General features: G+C 31.4%; 1 protein-coding gene across 1 annotated transcript in view; it reads right to left on the bottom strand.

Annotated features, from left to right (window-relative positions):
* Window positions 1-10,969: 10,969 nt before the first annotated feature.
* LOC111407377 (phosphoglucan phosphatase DSP4, amyloplastic-like) overlaps window positions 10,970-18,460 on the bottom strand; it is a 73,033-nt gene continuing 65,542 nt past the window's right edge. The window contains exons 9-11 of the mRNA XM_023036801.1: window positions 12,504-12,563; window positions 11,717-11,773; window positions 10,970-11,309 (exon numbers count right to left, since the gene is read on the bottom strand). Coding sequence (XP_022892569.1) covers window positions 11,181-11,309; window positions 11,717-11,773; window positions 12,504-12,563 — 246 coding nt within the window. The 3' untranslated portion in view covers window positions 10,970-11,180. The remainder of the gene's footprint in view (window positions 11,310-11,716; window positions 11,774-12,503; window positions 12,564-18,460) is intronic.

The raw sequence follows: 18,460 nt of genomic DNA, 5'->3' as shown, positions 1-18,460 counted from the left end.
AGTGGGCTGTCAACATGAGTGTACAACAATTCAGCTTAATTCATTCCCTTTTAACCTAGTCTCAACAAATCATTTGTCATTTGGTTGTTGTTTACTCATTAGTCATCTCATATGCAAATCTCGTTATGTATGTTCGTCATTTGGAGTTGAGGAGGGATTTGAATCTCGACATCGTGATTTGTAATCACTTGCTTTAATCCTTTGAGTTATAGGACTCAATCCATATCCACTATTTTTCCTCTCTGTAGAAAAATAGTATAAACAAGAAAAATATTTTTTATCATACAAGTTCATAATTGATATCAAGAATTTGATCCAATCATTTAAAATAATATCAATATAATCTAGCGCGTATATTGCCACCGTATTAATTGATATGAAAATTATACGTTCATATCACTCAAAACTGAGACCAATGACACATTTAACCCTTATAGCATCATCAATAATATATTAACTATCATATCATGTAAGAAATATTTTTTGGACAATTAAATCTCTACTACAATTCAATTATTTCAATAATCACTTACTTTTTCTTTTTTTTAATATGTATTTAATTTATAAGTTATAATAAATTGTACAAAATCCTAGTTTATGCATTAATTATTAATTCTCAATTAATTAAAGTTTACATTTATTTAATTAATATTAATTATAATTTCACATTTACATTCATGTCCATGTATGTTAATTAGCATTTTGTTTCAATTACGAAATTAAACAATATGCATTTAGTATAAAATAATTTAAATTCATTGTCATGTATCTATTATTTGGTATTAATTCTAAATTAATTAGCATTGACGTTAATTCGTACGTATTTGCCATTCATCTTTTTTTTATACACTTAGTTGTATATTACTTTCACAACACTTATAAAATGTAATGCACGTTTAACTCTGTTGCATATTTAAGTTGCACGTTCTACTCCATTACCCATTCAACTCTGACTAGCAAGGGAGAAAAGTCTTTAAAAAAAAAAAAAGAAAAAAAAAAGGCACTGTTATGTTATTTTTAACATGATTTATTTTTATATACTTTTGATTATCCTATTTCATCAGGCAACTAATTTTAACAATCTAACACAAAATTGAATAACAAAATTTTATTATTATCTTATCCTATCCAAGAATCAAATTGACTTTTGGATTAAAGTCAACTTTCCAAATTCCATGTCCTGATCTACTCTGTTCCCTAAGTTTAACTTCAGAAATTCCTAAATTCGATGCAGTTTTATTTTGTTTAATCTATTAAATATACTACGATATTCTCAAGTAACATCATGGGTGTTTAACACAGTCTATGTGTCAATACTAATAGCATTAAATTACATGTTCAATTAAATGAATCATATAATTTTACCTTTAATTGAACATATCATATATAACGACACATAAATTGGTGCTTTAGCACCACTGATATTAGATGTTATCATTCTATTCTTAAATAATAAATAATATCTTATATTTACTCCGATCAATCCCGATGAGAATGTTTTGCATGGGAGTGATGCCACAAGCACAAGGGGAGTTCGACAAAATTTTTACAGATGGGATACTTGTCAATTTTTGATTGATTTTCGCCAAAATAAACAAAAGAAATACACTAACATCACCTATATGATGCCCGTAAATAATTCCCTGCGTACGGGGAATTTGCATGGTCAAACAATATAATCATCAAGTTGGCGCTTTTGGATTTGTTAAAGTACAATTGCGGAGAGTTCGCTACATTCCGTGAGAATCAAGATACTATGTGTAGCTTAAGTTTTAAGCTCTTCTATAAAGGCTTCTTATTCCTTGGTCAAGTATCTCTAATCTCAATTAATGCTACTTTTACCACTTATTAGCTTTCTTTAACTCGTCAAAGTGAAGCTAAGTTGACTTGTCAAAGATATTCACAGCTTGATCTAAATTAAAATTTTCGTAAATTTTGACAAAAAAATTGATGTAATTGAAACATTATTGATCCTATTAATTATTGACTTTGATTTTAAATTACTCCAGGAACTAAATTAGTTTGTATAAATTTTGTGTGTAAAATAATTTACATGTTATTTCTTAAATTACGGATAGTTTTATGGAGATATATAAAGTGAGTCGTGTAAGATCAAGCCTGTCACAAGACTTAATAGAAATAAAAAATAATATGTCATTTAGTTAATTTCAAGAAATTGAAAAGAGCCTACACCAAAAACAAGACCCGACGTGACTAACTTCTGGAACGAGTCAATCTAATACACTATCTCTTGAATTGCATTAAATTTAAACAGAAATAGGGTAATCACGAGCCTAAACAAATTGAACCACCCTGTTAGATTTACAGGTCCCTGTTAGGCCACACACATACATTTGGCCCACGTAATTTTTTTTAATACATGTGGGACCCTTACACAGTAAGAGGCCCTGTAAAATATCTGTGAGTAATGTCCTGTACACTAGGCATTACACAAACAAACCTAACCTACCTCGAATGAAATAAAAACTTGACATGCACCGCTCGTTTCAATAATTGCCTATCCTATTTGTTTCATGTCATTTATTCTGAAGGCATTATTGGCACTGGCACATGGAAAAATGTAATTAATATATCAGATACGGTCCATATATATATATATATATAGTATGAGATGGGATCCTTCAAATTTCCCTCGACCATTTTCAAAGATTAAGAACACAATGAATAAAGTGCTCTCGACTGTATATCGTACTCAAAATGTTTAATAGAAGAAACTAAACAAGTTTAATAGATGAAGAACAAATATATCTCAAATTTATATCAAACCTATAATTCAGATCCAAGTTTAGTCTGAATTTTCAAAACAAATTTTTCCTGAATCTAAAATCATAATTTTCACAATAAAGAAAACGTGTAATTACACATATATCGTATATAGTTACCTGATCTTGCAATTCAAGCATATATATAAAATCCACAAGAAACCGTGTAATCAAATTCTTTTTCTGATTTACACAAAGCACCTTCTCTTGACGGTCCCATTGATATGCGCCTCAGCAATCCTGAAGAACGATTCTACCTCTTCTCTCGAAACCACGTCAAAAAATTGCAACTCTGATAATTTTCTCTTGCATGAGGGCACCCGGGTCGGTTTTTTCGGGGCGGGTGGGCAGCTGAGAATCTTGGGAATCATGTGTTGTGGAGACCTTGGTGTGTGGCAATCTTGATCGTTGATTGAGGTTTGATCTGTACAGTTTTGGTCATCAGTAATATCAGACGACTGTGAAGAGTTGATCTTTATCGTTGGTAATCTGATTTCGAGTATTTCTTGCCTGAATTCAAGATCTGTAGACATTGTTTCTTGGTGGGCGATGGAGAGATGAGAGGTTGTGGACAAGAGATGGAAGAGAAGAAGGTATGAGTTTTACTTCAATATATAGATAAGGAAAAAGAGGTGGGTGGGTAGAGGCGTGCATTGGAAGGTAATTGAGAGAGGGAAAAGTGGTTGGTATTTCTTTATTCTTACACAAGTGAACAACTTTTGTAACATGTCCATGTTATGAACTCACTCTACTTAGCTTAAATCACAAATCTTTGGCCTTTTCTCAAATAACATTTCCTGGTTAGCACAACAGTGTTAAAGACATTTATTGGGCATTAATTCTTCAAGATTACACATAATTTATCATTTCGAACGCTTTATCGACGTGCTTAAGTAGAGTTAAGATGTCTCTTATCAAACATGGAATTGTATAAGACAAGATTTTTCAGTTAATTGTCATGTTGTAAAGCACATTTCCTCCTCCTCGCACTTAAAAACTTGTTTGAGTATGCTTCATAGCCATTCACAATGGACAGCCTCTTGGGTATGATAATGGTATGTTACGTGCAGCGGCTTAGAGAATCTTCAAAAGACTTTTTAAACATGAAATGCTCTCTATTTTAAAGAGTCAATTTTTTAAATCATACTCCAAAAGATTCTTTAAATTTGCATTTTAATTTAGAGAGTGGAACTCACTCTCTATAATTAAATGCATTCAAAATATTTCAATTTTCAATGTAGAAAAATAATAAAATAATTTTGAGAAAAGCTAGTTAAAATAAAATATAGAAAAAAATAATAAATATTTTTTCGTGAGTAGTAAAATTAAGTGTTAAATATAAAGAGATTGTTGAAGTATTTCAAAATTTTGGTTCTTTAAATTTATAGATACTCTTCAAATGATAGAGTATGTTTTTAAAAAATAGAGAGTCTCTTAAAAATGTTTTTAGTCCATAACTTCATATTCCCTCTCTAAAATTGCATTTGATGCTGACTCCACTCTAAGGTGCTGCTGATTGCTTCCTAAGGAAATTTGAAACTATTTTTTATTTTTTTGAATTGTAGAAATGAAAAGTTTAAAATCTTATTTATCATACTCTTGAGTAAAAAAAACTTACATGTCACACATTCGAAGTTGAGTAATTTTAAAATTCCGATTAATTTTCTCCTTTATACTATAAAATACTATGATTATAGCTAAGTGATTATAAATAAATATTGATAACATGTTAATATCTAGATAATTTTCCTAATTTTCTTTGACATTTTCAGGAAGTGATTTGTGCAGTAAATACGTGAGATTAGCCCTAATTAATTAAATAACTGATAAGGTTAATAACTTTATTAATATATGGATATAGAATAGAATAAGAAATTTAAAAAAATAAAAATCTGAATGGGTAAGACAGTGAATGCAGCACAAAAGCTTTTTCCAGCAATTGTGATCTGGATTTGATGATTTTCACTTTTGGGATTCGTCATGTGGAAGTTTACAACTTGTCGTTAACAGCCAAAAAGAAACTCTTAAAAGACTTTTAGGATCCGTTTGATTGCAAAAATGTAATTGAATTGTCTAGAAAACGAATTTTAGGGAATTGAATTGTTTAGAAATTATTTTCCTGAAAATTGTAAATTATTGTGTTTGATTGGTATAATTTTTCACGTGAAAAATGTTGAAATAAAGGTATTTTTTTATATTCGTTTGACTTTTTTTACATGAAAAATGTCAATTAAATATATAGAATTTATTAGTATTGGTGATGAAATTTGTTTCCATTGCCAAAAAAAAAAAAAAAAAAGTTCAAAAAAATCATTTATCTTTTGGTGTTCGTTTGACTTTTGTTTTACATGGAAATTGTTATTTAAAGGGAAATATTTTTTTTACAATAATTCTTAGAATTTGTTTCTATTGCACAAAAAAAAAATGGAAATTTTTTTTAAAAAAAAATCGCTACAGTAACCGAGAATTGGTGAGAATTCCAATGCTAGGAAAATGTGGAAATTGTTTTATGTGGCAAGATAGTTGAAAAACCAATTTTAGAGGAAAAAAAATGCTATCAAACAAGATAAAATTGGAATATGGAATTCCAAACCATATCAAACACACCCTTAATGAAAATTCAATTCTCATATTAATAATGTGAAAATTCCAATTTTTATTATGGCCAATTCAGGGAAGAGGAAAGAATTCAAAGTTTGATCAATAAGATCCCAATATATTGCATATTGGGGATCCAACGTTCCAACTGTTTGAATTCCGACGGTGCTTCTACTATATAACTTATGAAGAAATAAATTTCGAATGATCAAGTTATAATTCCAATTAAAAGGATGGGTTGAGTGTCACGTTACTTGAAATTGGATGAAGATTTGGCACAAGATTCGAGAACGGATCTTCTCCAATCCAAGGAAAATGATAGGGGTTAGGCTAGGCTAGACTAGGCCAGGTTAGGTTGATATTTTATTATTGTTCATTTGATTAGTTTTTACAATTTTATATCTAGTAAAAGTCTTATTATTTTATTTTATTTTATTTATCTAGGAGTTTAATTTTGATTAGGAGTTTTATAAAACTCTATTGATTTTTAGAGTTGGTTTTGTTATTAATCTAGCTAGTTAGAGTTTTATTGTAAGTGGGTTTTTTTAATAATATTAAATAAAAGATCTTTGGAGAGTTTCTTCAATTATCGATCTAAATGTTAATTCATGAGCGAATTTTCATTTATAATCCATTATTGGTTATGATTTACGCTTTAGTTTGCATTAAAAATATTTTGAAAATTATGATTGTATCGAATTCTAATTTATAAGTTTTTAAAAATTCATTGATTATGTCATATACTACATAAAGATATAATTCTAACCCATAAATCGATTATTTCAATGTGTTGAAAATGAAAAAAATGTGTATATTCTATATTTCGAAGATGGATTATACATGGTAAGTGATCTTCAAGTTGACTATCAGATTGTGCGCTTAGAACTTGAGTATATATATTCATCGTTACATACTGGTAGCAAAAGCACCGCACTGCATATATAATGGTAAAATTCTCGCACTTATCTCATGCTTTTTCTCCTAAAATTCAGACTTCGATTAGAACTACAAATTCGGACCCATTCATACCTTCAAATTTTTTTATTTTTTTTTAACATTTGAAAATTGAATTTGAATATTGTACAGCTAAACGTAGATCAATCGATCCTAACACTACATGAAAACAAAAGTCCAAATTTGACTTTTTTCGATCAAATTAATCATAGTTCTTGTAACACGTTTGGACATAGAAACGTGGAATAATTTGTTGTAATGGTGCATAGGATACTCCTATCCACTAGATCATAATTGATCATAAATTATTATTATAATAATAATAGGGGTAGTGTTTGGTTAGTTGGTTTGACCAAATTCAATCCTGTGAATCTTTGCACGTGAAATTTCAGCCTCCATATGCTTCATTCTCACTCCTAAATATTCATCTTTTGTCCCCTTTATTTGCTATTTTCACCTCCTACAATCATTATTTTAAGTATTGATCCAAAATATAAAATAAGGAATTTTGCATGTTAATTTTAACCATGGTTTAAACAAATGTCCTAGAAATTATGTACTCTCTCCCTCCAATTTATATATTCTATCTTTTTTTTATTTTCTTGTTCCAATTATATAGTCATATTTCTTATTTTATTTGTTTACTAACTTATCTTTATTTAATTTATCTAGTTATAACAAAATTTCTTCACTTAATCTTGAAATCGTACAAATATAAATAAGGGTAAACTAGGAAAGATTCTGATAAAAAATGCTTTTACAATCTTTTCTTCTTGAATGGAGTTGATTTTACCTTCGGAGTTGTTTCTTTTCCGGTGTCTACAGTCTTTTGCACAGTGACCAAACTTTCCACACACAAAGCAACCTCTTTTACTAACTTATCTTTATTTAATTTATCTAGTTATAACAAAATTTCTTCACTTAATCTTGAAATCGTACAAATATAAATAAGGGTAAACTAGGAAAGATTCTGATAAAAAATGCTTTTTCAATAACATTAAATAAGATTTCTTAATCAGTGCGAAAAACAAAACCAATCTATATAAATAAGACGAAAGATGTATCACTTACTGTGATTTTAAATTTAAGAATATGTTACTTGTACATAATGTGATGTCCATAACGGTATCTATCTCCCTCATATAGAGGGGCTCGCCTCAAATAAATTATATATTTTTTGAAATAAATCCCCCTCCGTATGAATGGAGTGGACACATTTTTAGAAGATTTTGAAATAAATTTTGTGAATTTCTTTAAATATGTTTTTGAAATTAATTTTAATTTTGTGAATTTCTTTAAATATGTTTTTAAAATTAATTTTTAATTTTGACTTGGACTCAAAATTTTAATTTCATCAAGCAGGGATTTATACTTTTCCTCGTAACACAAAGATTCTGATTCTGGAAATCACTTTCTCTAATTAACAAATTATTGAGATGGTGAATGTAAATCCAATTTCGACAGCATTGAATCATGTGCAATGATTATGTGGACAATATTATATTATGATTCTTCTCGGAAATTGTAATTAATTTCTATGTTTTAATTAGACAATTAATGCCAACTCAAGCTTACTTCACAATACAAACTTTTGACCTTTTTCCAGTTTCCATTCCTTTTTAACATATTTTTCAGATCCAATCCCAAAGAAAGATGAAGCTTAATCAAGAAAGAAAGAATAATGAAGACCAATAAAAAGGAAAGGGATGAAATAAAAAAAGTCGAGATGGAAAAAAAAACTTCAGTTTGTCTTGCCACCTTGTGAAATTTGTGCCATCGAACCGATCCAATCGAACCAAATCTTGATTCATCAATTTGATAGTCGCTGACGATAATAGTAAGAGATGAGCAAACTAAACAATTTAAACCGACAGTTTGATCTTACATCAAAGAAGCAAAAGCGAATTTTGATGTTATCAATCCACATCTATTCTATCTAAATATTAAATTTTCTTTTTGTTAAACAAATTTAGTTCAACAAAAACAGAACATCCCAACTTGTCGAACGATTCATAAATGTCTGAAATGTTGACGTCGGAATAAAGAAACACGAAAGAGACATAAGGCTCAAACACAATCTTTGATTGTTGTCCTCAAACGAATTTTGCCCCCACTATTTTGGTGTTTAAAGGGTGATCCGACAAAATGTTTGAAGAATTAATCAAGCCTTATAGAGATTCAAACACTAAACACTTGTTTGAATCTCTAAAACTTAAGAGCACAAAGAAAAAGATGAATATGAGAGGATGTTAGAACTTGGAAGCTTGATGAATAATTAAACTTTAGTTTTATTAAATTAGTATTGTTAGCTTCACTTTACAGGCATTTGACATATGGAATAAAAATCACAAGGGATGCTGCAAAAAGTAGACAATAGTGAAGTGTCATCACTATTTTTTATTCTTTTTGCTTAATTAAAATTGGCTGTAATTCATCATTGTGTGCTGTATGATCTTTTTTCACTTTTCAGTATTTTAATTAAGAAAACTAAAAACGACTTTTTTATTTTTAAATTTGCTAATCAAATGGATTGATTAATTGTAATAGATTAAAATTCACCCATTTTCCTTGGAAGAATGTCACCTATTTCCCAAAGATTGAGGACCCAATAGCCCAGATCAAAAGTGAGGGACGAAACTTGAAAGTGTTAATGAAGCCGAAAGTTGAGGACCCTTGCCGTAGTTTACCAACAATGAAACTAATCGAAATCTCTATGCTATTTGTTTCTTTGAACTGTACTTAAATTTACTGTCACGTACTGTTGGAAATAATGTTACTCCACCAAAGATGAGAACGAATTACAAACAAAATAAAAAATTGAAAAAAGTATAGGAGATGAAGAAATAGCAAAGTATATATGAAGAATTTTGAAGGCTCAAACACAATCTTTAATTGTTGTCCTCAAACGAATTTTGCCCCCACTATTTTGGTGTTTAAAGGGTGATCCGGCAAAAGGTTTGAAGGATTAATCAAGCCTTATAGAGATTCAAACACTAAACACTTGTTTGAATCTCTAAAACTTAAGAACACAAAGAAAAAGATGAATATGAGAGGGTATTTTCTTTTTGGATTTGATCTCAAGAAGTATCAATATAATAGGTGTTTTTTCAACATTTTTCAATGACTCAAGATCACCTATTTATAGCCAAGTAGTATAGCTTCACGAAGTGGTGCACCTTATGGATGAAAAGCCACCAAAAAACCAACAAAAAACGACCCAACGGTCGTTTTTTCTTGTACCATGCGACCGCATGGTACAAACCCATGCGGTCGCATGGTACAATCCTACCGAGACCATATAGTCTCGATAGGGTTCCTTTTATCATTTCAACTCCCTTCCAACCCACTAATGATATATAAAAATAGATTTTGAACAACAATATGAAACCAACCCGCCAAATGAGCTTCATTTTTTTTTTTTTTTTAACTAAATAAATTGATAAAGCAAGTGAAGGATTATAACTAGTAGAGCCAACGGTTACAAAAAAAATAAATTAAACATGTAATAAATATCATTTTTCTTAATAAATGGTAGCATTGTTCTCTCTTATTCTGATGTGATCGTAATTAGTAATTTGATTGTCAAGATTAACTCGCACTAAACTACTAAATTAATAATAACGATTTAAAACTACATGCTTTATTTGATTGTCACATTAAAAAATTACCATTTCAAGATATAGTTGCTTTATTAGACAAAGAGCTCAAACCTAGCAACATATTGCGAAGCATCCTAGCGATGGCAATTTACCCTGCCTCGACGGTACCCCGCCCCAAACGGGTGGGACGGCAAGGCAAGGAGTGGCGCCCCGTCGCGCCGGGCGAGGATGCCCCGCCCCGTGAAGAAAAAGTAAAAAAAAAATAATGATAATAATAACTAAAAATAATTTTATTTCTAGACAATTCATCCGTTAAAAACTCATTTTAAATTTGTATTTTATTCTCTATTAATAACATGATTCGAAACTTTCAAAATGTAAAAAAAAAAAATAAAAAATAAAAAAATTAAACAGGGCAAAAAATTGTCCCGTCCTTGCCCTGTCTAAGGCGGGACAGGGCACGGGGCGAGGTGCTGCCCCGTTGCCATCACTAAATTTTCCTTTGCAATCAATTATGCCGCAAAGAGTGTTTCATGATTGCATGTACAGTATTCAGATTTTGGCTCTCAAAAGTGATTGTGATGCAACACGGTTTACTTGACATAATTTACTCAATTTTTAGCCGGTAAAAAGACACTTTTGATAGTTAGCATGAAATCATGGTCCATGTGATAAGTAGACCTAGCGAAAAATTGCAAGGACAAGGCAATTAAAGGGACTTCATAAAACACTTTCATAGACGATCACATAGTGTCAAAACTCTTTGAGGTGGTGAATCTATGGTAGCGAACGAAGTACGTACATAGTCCAATCTTTATTTGTTATGACTAAGGTCTTTCAACAATACCGTAAACAACAAATATTCTATATATTAGTATCTCACTCAATCTTCTTATCAACATATTTGGCTAAGCTTAAAAGTAACTTATGTCAAATGTAGGCCTCTAAATTTCAGAAAAAAAAGTCACTTCTAAGCTTCCTCTTAAACCGGTAAGCAGGGCGAAGCATCACAACAAAAATAATGGAAACATGTTAATTGTTATGTTACCATCAATGCCAAAAAGAAAAGGACCACGGCTGAGGGATGTATAACATCATTTTGACTTCCATTACAAGTACAATACAACTAGTACAATTAGCATAACATGTATTATTGCGTTCCATGCATCGGTACGGGAAATTATTGAGAAGTAACAATTTGTATACTACTCTATACATATAATTATTATCTCTTATGCTGGCATAACTAGTCATCGGGACACGCTTCAAGAAACTGTCTAATTATGCTACGTTCATTGGTCGTAAGATCAGGGTCGTCACCAGTTATTCTATTCTGAATTGCAGCATCAATGCTACTGGGATTACCATCAAACACCTGCATACGAAGAGTGAACTTGATATTCGAGCGTATGTTATTTAATATTTCATTCAAATTACGTATTAAGCTTCTATTTTCTGACTGGCTTACACAGCTAAACACAAGAAGAAAATAATTTTACTGCCAAACTAATCCCAGCAAGTCAAGCAAAGGCACTTCCATATATCAGAAAATATGAAAATATCATCCAAAATCATTATTCAGATCACCATTTTCAGACCATAATTTTTGGGAGCATGATCAAACAGATCCCAAGATATTGGCTTCTAAAGTGATTTAGTGCACAATTCATCTTCAATGAATCCAACCCCTAATGGATCAATTTTGCATGTGAATAAAATTTGTAGTCCAGTGTATTATTAGATAGAATATAAACTTTAAGTTTAAGGGAAACAAGGACTCACAATATCAGCAGTTGCACTTTTGATGGGATCTAGCTTTGGAAAGCACGAACGCTTGCTCTGCAAAGAGAGAGAAATAAAGATATGTTAGAACACCAGTTGCTGTAACTTAATAGATGAATTCCTTCGCTGGAAATCTGCAAGAAAACAGCTAAGAACACCTAGAGATCACAAATGGTTTATGAAGATGATTGATTGAACTTTAAAAATAACAGACAAATTCCAAGGCTATTAGAGTGGCCTGGTCTCTCCCCCCTTAACTGAAAATCGGTAAAAGTCTACCCACATTCCCCTCCCATTCACATTTTATTCATTTCCCTTACAACAGCACTATGACCATTATACCCTCTATTAACTAACTGAAGCTGATCTGGCATCCTTCACGTTGGTTGTAACCACTCCCTTCTTCTTCCTTGCATATGTGAGTCTTATGATAGGTCTATCAAAAATCTTAACCTCTTATGAAATCCTTGCTACAAGAAGGTTTCCTTTAGGAAAAGAATTAAGAAAAATGGGACTTGAAATGCAAGTACAACAAAAATTCCATGTTGAATCACAAAAATGAATAGTTTTACTAAATCTGTGGCATAGTTTCTTCCAAATGCCAGGAAGCTTGGTGATTGTAGTATAAGGAATCCATCAGCTTCATAAATGTGATTAGATGATGACTTACCAACAAAAATAATCAGAATTGGAATAAAAAAGAAGAAACAAAACATTGCTACTGCGGAACACAAGTCTCAGTTACATGAAATGTTACTAGTTGATAAACAGTGAGAAGAAATATTACCACTAGTAGATTGCGCGCTTCACAGAGCTTATAGCCTTGAACCCAGAACATATATGCCAACTGTATTTTAAAACTAAAACTTGATAGTTCTTCATGAAAGATATATCAAACATTTCTAATCAAAGTGTCATAAATAATAGTATAACAGAGGAACATGAAATGCAAGTGCTGCCACATTACCATCTTAAGCAACTCTGTTTTATTTAATTTTAACTTTTTGTTAGGGCTTGGGGTGGGATGGGAAGCTTCAGAAGAAAGTTTGAAAGGCAAAAACACTTTCCAAATTATTTTTCAGATTTCTTTACAGCAAAGTTTGTCAAGTGTTATTCCTCTTCTTACTGCATATCCTTAATCCATCTATTTCACTTTCTACTGGCAATGGATTTTATTGCCATGTGCAAGTGCCAAACATCACAAATTAATTTGTCACCGGTAAACTGTTTCCTCCCACGTAAACGTGCACAGACGAGGGCTGCTTAGTTTATCTGGGAAGTGATGCTGACACATTTTCTCATTTAATCTTCCTTCCTAAAATATTAAAATTCTCAAGATTAATTTGACAGTAAAGAGAACCAAGCCATGGGAATCAGAGTTTGGGACACAAAAGTTTCTTATTTGCATACTACTACCCTCTTATGTTCAGATACATCCAAATATAATGGTTCACAGTAATCCAAATATCATTCAGATCTATGAACATGTCCAATCAATGTTTACATTTAATTGCAAATCTGGCCAATCTTCGAGTTCAGAGATACTTAAAGAAGAAAACATCCTTCCCCACCCAAAAATAATATTAATAATAAGACTCACACATATCTAAATATAATTAATTATGATAAGTAAAAAGAGCAAGATATTTTTAAAGCCTATCATGCCTACCACAACTGTCGGAGCTCTTTCAAGGCCAACTGTGCAATGTACATAGGTTACACCCCCATTTTGATCAATGGCCTTGCCCAATTTGCTTACAACTGATGGAAGCCGCATCCGCAGATCAAATGCATCGAATTCTCTGATTCAGAAAAACGTCATGTTAAGTAGAAAACTGCTATATGTTTCCATATTATGGGCAAAGTAGTGGAGAATGCATCTTACATAAATTTTCTGAAAGTGAATGAACATAAAATCTGAGAAAATAGTCGATGACAGATAGCCCCTCAAATAATAACCTTTTTTAGCACAAGCGAAACACTGACAAACATTTCCACACATCCCCTTGTGTATGCAGAAAGCAACAGATGCGTGTTTTATAGACCAGTTACTAGACATGCTACACTTGATAAGATAAGAAATGGAAATGGTAATATACAGTAATACCTACCCAGTACAACATTGTTATAAGGGACAGAGGTAAACGAAAACTATCATCCTACTGTGGTCGTAAATATTTGATTTGGTTCTGTCTTCCAATTGGATATAACCAAGGACCGAATGGATAGCTAGACTCAAATTTATCAGAAATAAAGCTTAATTTGCTGTATATACATGAACAAATTACAGTAAAAATTCTTTTTCATGGAAAAGGATAAATACATACATTGAGTATGAGTATTTTACAGGTGTGTATAAAAATTTGGGTTAGAGACAAAACCATGTATTTTTTTGTGTTGCATGCACATATGCTCGCAAAACAATATAGGTAGCAGAACAGACGTTGCTATAAGTGGAGGAAGAAAAGAACTTATCACACAAAGCAAAATGAGTCTTATGCTTATTAGTTGAACTACTTTGTGTTGAGTAAAGAAAATAATTACATTTTGGAAAAATTCTCTCTCCGCGAAAGTTACGAAGGATGTAATTGCATCGGAACAGTTGGTAAATGTAATGATCGACAATGGAGAGAAGTAATCCATGTAGCCTAAAAAAAAAATTATTAGAGATAAAGGCTAAGGCCTCGTTTGGGAGTGATTTTTCATCCAAAAAATTGATTTTTTGACCGTTATTTCACTATTTCAGCCGTAATTTTTGACTTCTTCTTTCATAGATGGCCCCCACTTTTCTCCTATCGGTCAAAAGATCAATTCTCAAAACCAACACCGAGCAGGCCCTAAATTTGTTGTCGTTTTATTATCTTGTCCCTGGTTCTAACCTCAAAGGTTAGAAATTGTCACTTGGAGAGCATTATTACTAAAAATAAAAAATAAAAAAATCATGGTCACTAAAACAGGAATTATAATGTAAAATCCAACAAAAGTTCTAAACAAAAAACGCATACAGAGATATAATGTCACTTTTTAGTTAAGATCACTAAACATGCTTGCTTGCTTACAAATGAAAATTTCAAAATTGAAGCTTATCAACTCAAATTAACCTCTGTGCATTCTTATAATTCTATTACCAACCTTATTTCGGCACGTAAATGTTGAACGTCACTGCAGCTGTTGGCATATTCACGGATGGCACTGATATCAACGCCAAGATCTCTAAAGAACTGTGGTCAAGGACATAAACAAAAACCTCGTAATTCTAGAAGGACATGTAGGAATTCATCTCAATAGCTTAACCGCTATATTTAGTACCATATAACAAACTTATATGAATTTGTTGGATACTCAAGATCAGAATCTTGTTGTAAGCAAAATATAGTTTTCACTCCTACGCTGCGAAGCTTATCAACATCTTCAGGAGTCTATCATAGGTGAAGTGAAGCACAATTCAAAACATAACTGACGAAAACATAACATCTTTGTACAGTTGGAAGCGTTTATTACCTGAAGGCAGGATCCTACAATCAAGTCAGGACGAATGAAGTTGTAATCCATTCCAGGTTAAGACTGTAGAAATGCAATTATAATGTAAAGATTAGCCAATTTATAGAACTCATCAAACGTAATACACTGTGGAAACACATTCATCTTAAATACATATCAATAATATCTAATTCTAACTAAGCTTTGAATTGAAACGAATTTTCCATAAACCCTAAAAAAATTTAATTCAATATACTTGTCCTTACTTCTCTAAATCAAATGAGAAATTGAAAAAATGGAGAACCCAAGAATTGAAAACCCACTTCTTCTTTTCCTCTTCCTTTTCTTCTTCTCTTATTTTACTTTTTATTTTTTTTCCCCTTATCGATTCTTCTAGGTTTCTCCCAAGGAACTGAAAGAAAATGGGTCATATTATTATTATTTGGACAAAATGAAATTATAAATAATTAGGCCCTCAACTTTGCCATAGTTTGCAATTAAACCCTTATGTTTCCATTTAATTTAAAACTTACCTATTTGTACTTATACTCACAAATTAGCCTCAATAAGTACCACTTATTTGTACAAGCTCCCATGAATTATTATTATTATTTGACTATTGACTTTGACCAATAGAATTTTTTACTTTGACTATAATGAGTAAGGTGTAACAGCTATAGTCATCTCATGATTGTATGTTTCAGATTTTTCATTTTTCTCTATGTCGCTTTCAGTGTTGGATGCAGAACCGGATACTACCTAAAGAAGTGTGTTAAAACAATTAGAAAATTAATGTATTCAATGAAAAATGAAATGTTGTTTTTCTATATAATAAGTAATTTTAATCTTCCATAACTAAATCCCAAGAATGAAAGAAAGAAAACATATAGAATTAATTATAATAATTCGAATTAGTTAAAACTGTAGGCCAACCTGTAATTGTTTAGCTAGCTCAAAAATTTAAACATATTCAATGAGTAATAGAATTGACTAAAGAATCACTCCAAAAAAATGATCCCCTTATTCAATAAAATAAAATCCAATTATTAATCAAATCAAAGCTAACCTTCAAAATATTAACTTGTGTATGTGATAAATCAATACCTCTATCCACACCTTAATCACAATAATGAAAACATTATTAAATAGCACATTAATTAGCACATATTACCATCCATATAGGAATGTATATTCAATAATTTTGAATTTTCATTGGTCGCCTAGATTTTAATTTCTCTTACTAGGAAAGTGATAGGACATTGACGATTTCTAGCATAGTTTTTGAAGCTCTGCAGAGGTAAAGCAGAGGATCTGAAACACAAAATATCAACGTATATGAAATGATTAATTTAATATAGAATCAACAAACACGTATAATTTAGCACAAACCTTGCAAAATTCGGAAGGCAATTCATCTGAATATACAGTGAAGCTAAGTGATGCGTGAATCTGATACTCTTCGTGTTTGCATGTTTGAGAGAGAGAGAGAGAGATAGAGAGAGGGAAAAAATGCAGTGGCGGTTTTTGGTTGATGTTTTCAGGTCTTTTGGTTGAATCAAACTTTCTCCTTGTTAAAAGACAAATATTCATGCATCAAAATATCTAACAGAGAATATCTCAATTCCATTCAAAGCATTTATTACTCTCTTCTATGCAGAAGCGTTAAAATCATTGGTCATCGGACTTTTTTACTTCATCACTCAACTTTTAAATATATTTATGTTGACCTTGCTTTCTGTTAGGACAACGTAAACAACAGATATTGGTTTCACTCGTACGCACACGTAAACAAGTTTTCCACACGTATAGATAAATTTAAAAAATTTCTATAGAGTCTTTTCCTATTCCTTCTATGCCGCAGGTTTAAAACCAAAAAAGATTTGTTTTTTTCTCTACCTTATAAATGAGACAAATATGTTTGGTCTCCGACAATGTATTTACGATCGGTTGTAAAGTAATAAACGATCGTCAATAATTTGGAGAAAGCAAAGTAATCTGAACTCAAGCTAAGACAAGTGTATTATTAGCAAGAAAGAAAAAAATAGTAATTTCAAGTGCGTAGATTTGCATTATCCTTCAAATGATACATGGAGGGGTTATTTATGGTATTATAAATGAAAAGGTGTATCCGTTGGGTGAAAATCCAAGTGGCCTCATTTCCTTGGCCGAAACATACTATTCTAAGCATCAATTTGACCTTGCTAACCCGTGGCACATTTAATGGTCTTACAAAGAGCAGCCACCCTATTGTCTAAACTGACATGACAAAACATTTTACTCGTTACAAAAGTCATATCAATAATTCCAAAAGGATCTCCTACATAAATTCAAAATCCTTTTATGTGAACCGTCATTTACTATACTTGAGTTTTGACTTTGACTAGTGTCGAGCTTCATCACCTCGGCAGACAACTGACCTTAACTTCGAGGCTTCGACATTGATATTGGACTACTTCGGTGGATGTGATTTTCCATGGAGTGGGTCGGCTAGTTCGCTAATCGACAAATGGGCCTCGATGGGTTTGCCACGTGGCGTAAGAATTTATTTATTATTTCGATATATTTTGATAAAGTAGTGGTTGAGTCAACATCGTAAACTTTGTCCAACTATGACAAATAGTGTTCTCAAATTGTCATTAATTTTTTTGTTATTAGATGGCCATTAAGCTTTAAAAATTACTCAACGATTACTCAACTTTTTAAAGTGTTTCTTCATAACATAAATAACCTGCAAAATTTAAAAACTTTTCATTAGCTTATTCCTGCCTTGTCTTGACATATTTTCATGTTTGGAATTTTCTGGTGTTGTGATAATATTGATTGGACTTTTAATAATGAGTTGGATTATAACTTTACAATCTCTAGAGTCAATTGATGACGATGGTCATACCTAGTTATAAGTGTGTTTTTACACACTTATTTAGCTTACAAACATGACTTAAATATGGACAAAATAGTTGAATTGTGATTTAATCTCGTTAAATTCATGCAATGCAGGTATTTCTATGGAAAAGATGAAATTCAGAAGAAAAAAGCCGAAAAAGGACCAAAACGGAACAAAGCGATAGTTCGGGGACCAAAGGTGCAAATATTGGAAAGTTGAGCTAAAGTGCAGAACTAGAATGAAAATATGCCAAGTATGAGATTGAGGACGATACAAGACGATCGGAGGAAGAAAGAAATAACATTGGACTGAATTGAAGAAAAGTGAAAGATGAAGGACTAAATTGTAATTAATCAAAAGATGAGCCGAGCAAGTGATCA

This window comes from Olea europaea, chromosome 13 (genome assembly GCF_002742605.1).
Source record: "Olea europaea var. sylvestris chromosome 13, O_europaea_v1, whole genome shotgun sequence".
Classification (NCBI taxonomy): domain Eukaryota; kingdom Viridiplantae; phylum Streptophyta; class Magnoliopsida; order Lamiales; family Oleaceae; genus Olea; species Olea europaea.
Note: the sequence above shows the minus strand (reverse complement) of the source record. Positions and strands in the feature narration are given on the sequence as shown.